The 2,655-nt window shown below is 43.2% G+C and overlaps 1 protein-coding gene across 1 annotated transcript; it reads right to left on the reverse strand.

Moving 5' to 3' along the window:
* Window positions 1-1,286: 1,286 nt before the first annotated feature.
* LOC133088083 (olfactory receptor 10Z1) lies at window positions 1,287-2,212 on the reverse strand. The gene is given in 2 exon segments (XM_061185864.1): window positions 1,287-1,726; window positions 1,729-2,212. Coding segments are annotated over 2 exon segments (924 nt in total).
* Between the last annotated feature and the right edge of the window lie 443 nt (window positions 2,213-2,655).

Genomic DNA, 2,655 nt, shown 5'->3' on the forward strand with positions numbered 1-2,655 from the left:
TAATAAGCCTATATTGTCTTGCCACTGAGACTGTAGTTATTCTGTTCCGTCTTCTTAGAATATATGTACTTTATTTCTACTTACTGCATTCAAAATTTACTCATTCTTTAGGAACAATTTCAAGTACTACCTTAGACATGAAATCTGCTCTGATCCTCCACCGAGAATAACCTCTCCCTAAACTAAAAGCCAGTATCACTTTGCTTAGCACATTATTAATAGTAGTAGCTGACATTTATTGGAAGACTATTATGATCCAGTTATTGCACTAAATTATTTACATGTATGACCCTGTTTAGTCAGCAACACAAAACTACGAAGTTACAACCATTTTACAGGTGAGGACTTTGAAGCTGAGAAAGATTAAATAACTTACCCAGGGTCACACTGTAAGTGGCAGAATCTGTATTCAAACTCCTTCCTGACAACTGTGTGAATTCATTCCACCTTTACTTATCCCTAGAAATGTCTGGTACCGTGCATGACATATTGTGAGTGGAAAGTAATATAGGCAGGATAGAGAGTTCCACCATAGATTCTAAAGAGTAGTATCCATACTAGGGAGTGACCCAAGTGAGGAGGTCCTTACACCCAAGATTAGGAGGCCATTAGAGAGCAACAGCTATTATCGAGGAAAATAGGAAATAAATATATTTTCTGAAATAGAAGTTACCCAACTAGAAGAGCCAATTCAAAAGAAGAGGGCAAAGTAATAATGAGCCAGAGATAAAGAAGACAACTACATAAAAAGATTAAAGACACCTTTTGGGAGAGAAAAAATAATAATAACTGACCTCTTCATTTAGGAAAGCATTCAAACTGATTTGCCAACCTGATAGTCACTGAGTTTCAGATCTTGGAAGAACATTATTGGTCAGATAATCTAATTATGTAATAATTTTAGAAATCTCTGCAGTATCCCTGGCTGGGCCCCAGCCAGCCCTGCTTTGAACTTGGGCACTTGAAACTCCCCTCATCTTGTTCAGCTCAGTTAGAAAATTCTTAATGAGCTGGGTTTCAGGAACTAAGCGTGGTGTATGGGAGGCTGAAAGTGAAAATTCAGATTCTGAGATCAGTGTGAGTTAAGCACAGTAACAAGAGCAGGAAGCCCTGCATCTGCATTCCCCAGAAGCCCTGGGGGGGCATGCAAGAGACAGGATGGGGCTCTCTCGGGGAATTGGAGGTGGGGTAGCTTTGGCCTAAAGCCCTGAATATCTGGCACATTGGCCTGGGTTTCTGGTGTATGTCCAGCCTACATAGAGGAGACTGTCCCATTAGGGTAGCCTTCATCCTTTACCCAGCTATCTCCCTCAGAAAGCATTTCTCAGGGCTGTCTGCACAGCCCGATTTCTTAGACTATAAACAGTGGGATTGAGGAGGGAAGTCACCACAGTATAGATGACAGCAATAAGCTGGTCCCGCTCAAGGGAGTAACTGGCTTTGGGTCTCAGGTACATGAAGGAGGCACAGCCATAGTGAACAATGACCACTGTGAGGTGTAAGGGGCAAGTAGAGAAGGCCTTCTTCCTCCCCTCATTGGAAGGGATCCTCAGGACTGCTGTCAGGATGCAGGTGTAGGAGATAGTGATGAAGGAGAAGGAGACCAGGATGACCAACAGGCTGAGGGTAAGGATCCTTAGCTCACTCAGGCCTGTATCTCTACAGGCCAGGCTCAGCACTGGCAGCGTGTCACAAAAAAAGTGCTGGATCTCACGGGAGATGCAAATGGGAGGTGGAAAATGACCAGTGTCATTCCCAGCCCAAAGAGATACCCACTCAAGAAGGAGGTGCCAACCCGGCTGGCATAGTGTAGTGGGGCACAGATGGCTACATATCTGTCAAAGCCCATGACAGCCAGGAGGAAGCAGGTGGTACAGGCCCACGAAGCAGAGAAGAACATTTGGACAGCACAGCCCACATAGGAGATGGCCTGCCCGCCCCTGACCAGGCCGGAAAGCATCCTAGGGATAATGCCCAAGGTATAGCAGGTCTCAGAGAAAGGTAACAAGGAAAGGAAGAGGTACATGGGGGTGTACAGATGGCTGTCGAGCCTGATGACTATGATAATGAAGACATTGCTGGTCAGGGTGAAAAGATACAGGGAGAGGAACAATGCGAAGAGCAGGAGTTGCAGTTTCCCAAAGATGGAGGAGCCCAGGAATACAAAGCCCCTGCAGAAGGTTGCATTGATCTGCTCCATTCTGAGTGACATCCCTGATAGATTTGATTCTTTCCACCTTGCCAGAAGATGCCTTGTTTCTTTAGAAGGCAAGATGAGGTGGATTCTCATTTCTTTGTACCTGTTGTAACTCAAAAAGAAAGCTCTTTTTTAGATAGCAATAAACTTCAGAAATACACTTATTAGACACACGGATGTATGGATCTATTCTCACATGTGTATATGTGCATACATGAATACAAATATACACAATATGCACATATGTGCACATACATACATGACTACACATATGCAGGCACATATATACATGCATACCCATGCAAAGCACTCACACATAATTATGCACATTTTACACATTCAAAACTCTGCACTGCACATTTACCATTAATATTATATTAATGGTAATATTACATTACCATTACAGTGCACATACATTGTAAATGCATATATATTCAGAGAGCACATACATATGTAGA

This window comes from Eubalaena glacialis, chromosome 3 (genome assembly GCF_028564815.1).
Source record: "Eubalaena glacialis isolate mEubGla1 chromosome 3, mEubGla1.1.hap2.+ XY, whole genome shotgun sequence".
NCBI lineage: Eukaryota > Metazoa > Chordata > Mammalia > Artiodactyla > Balaenidae > Eubalaena > Eubalaena glacialis.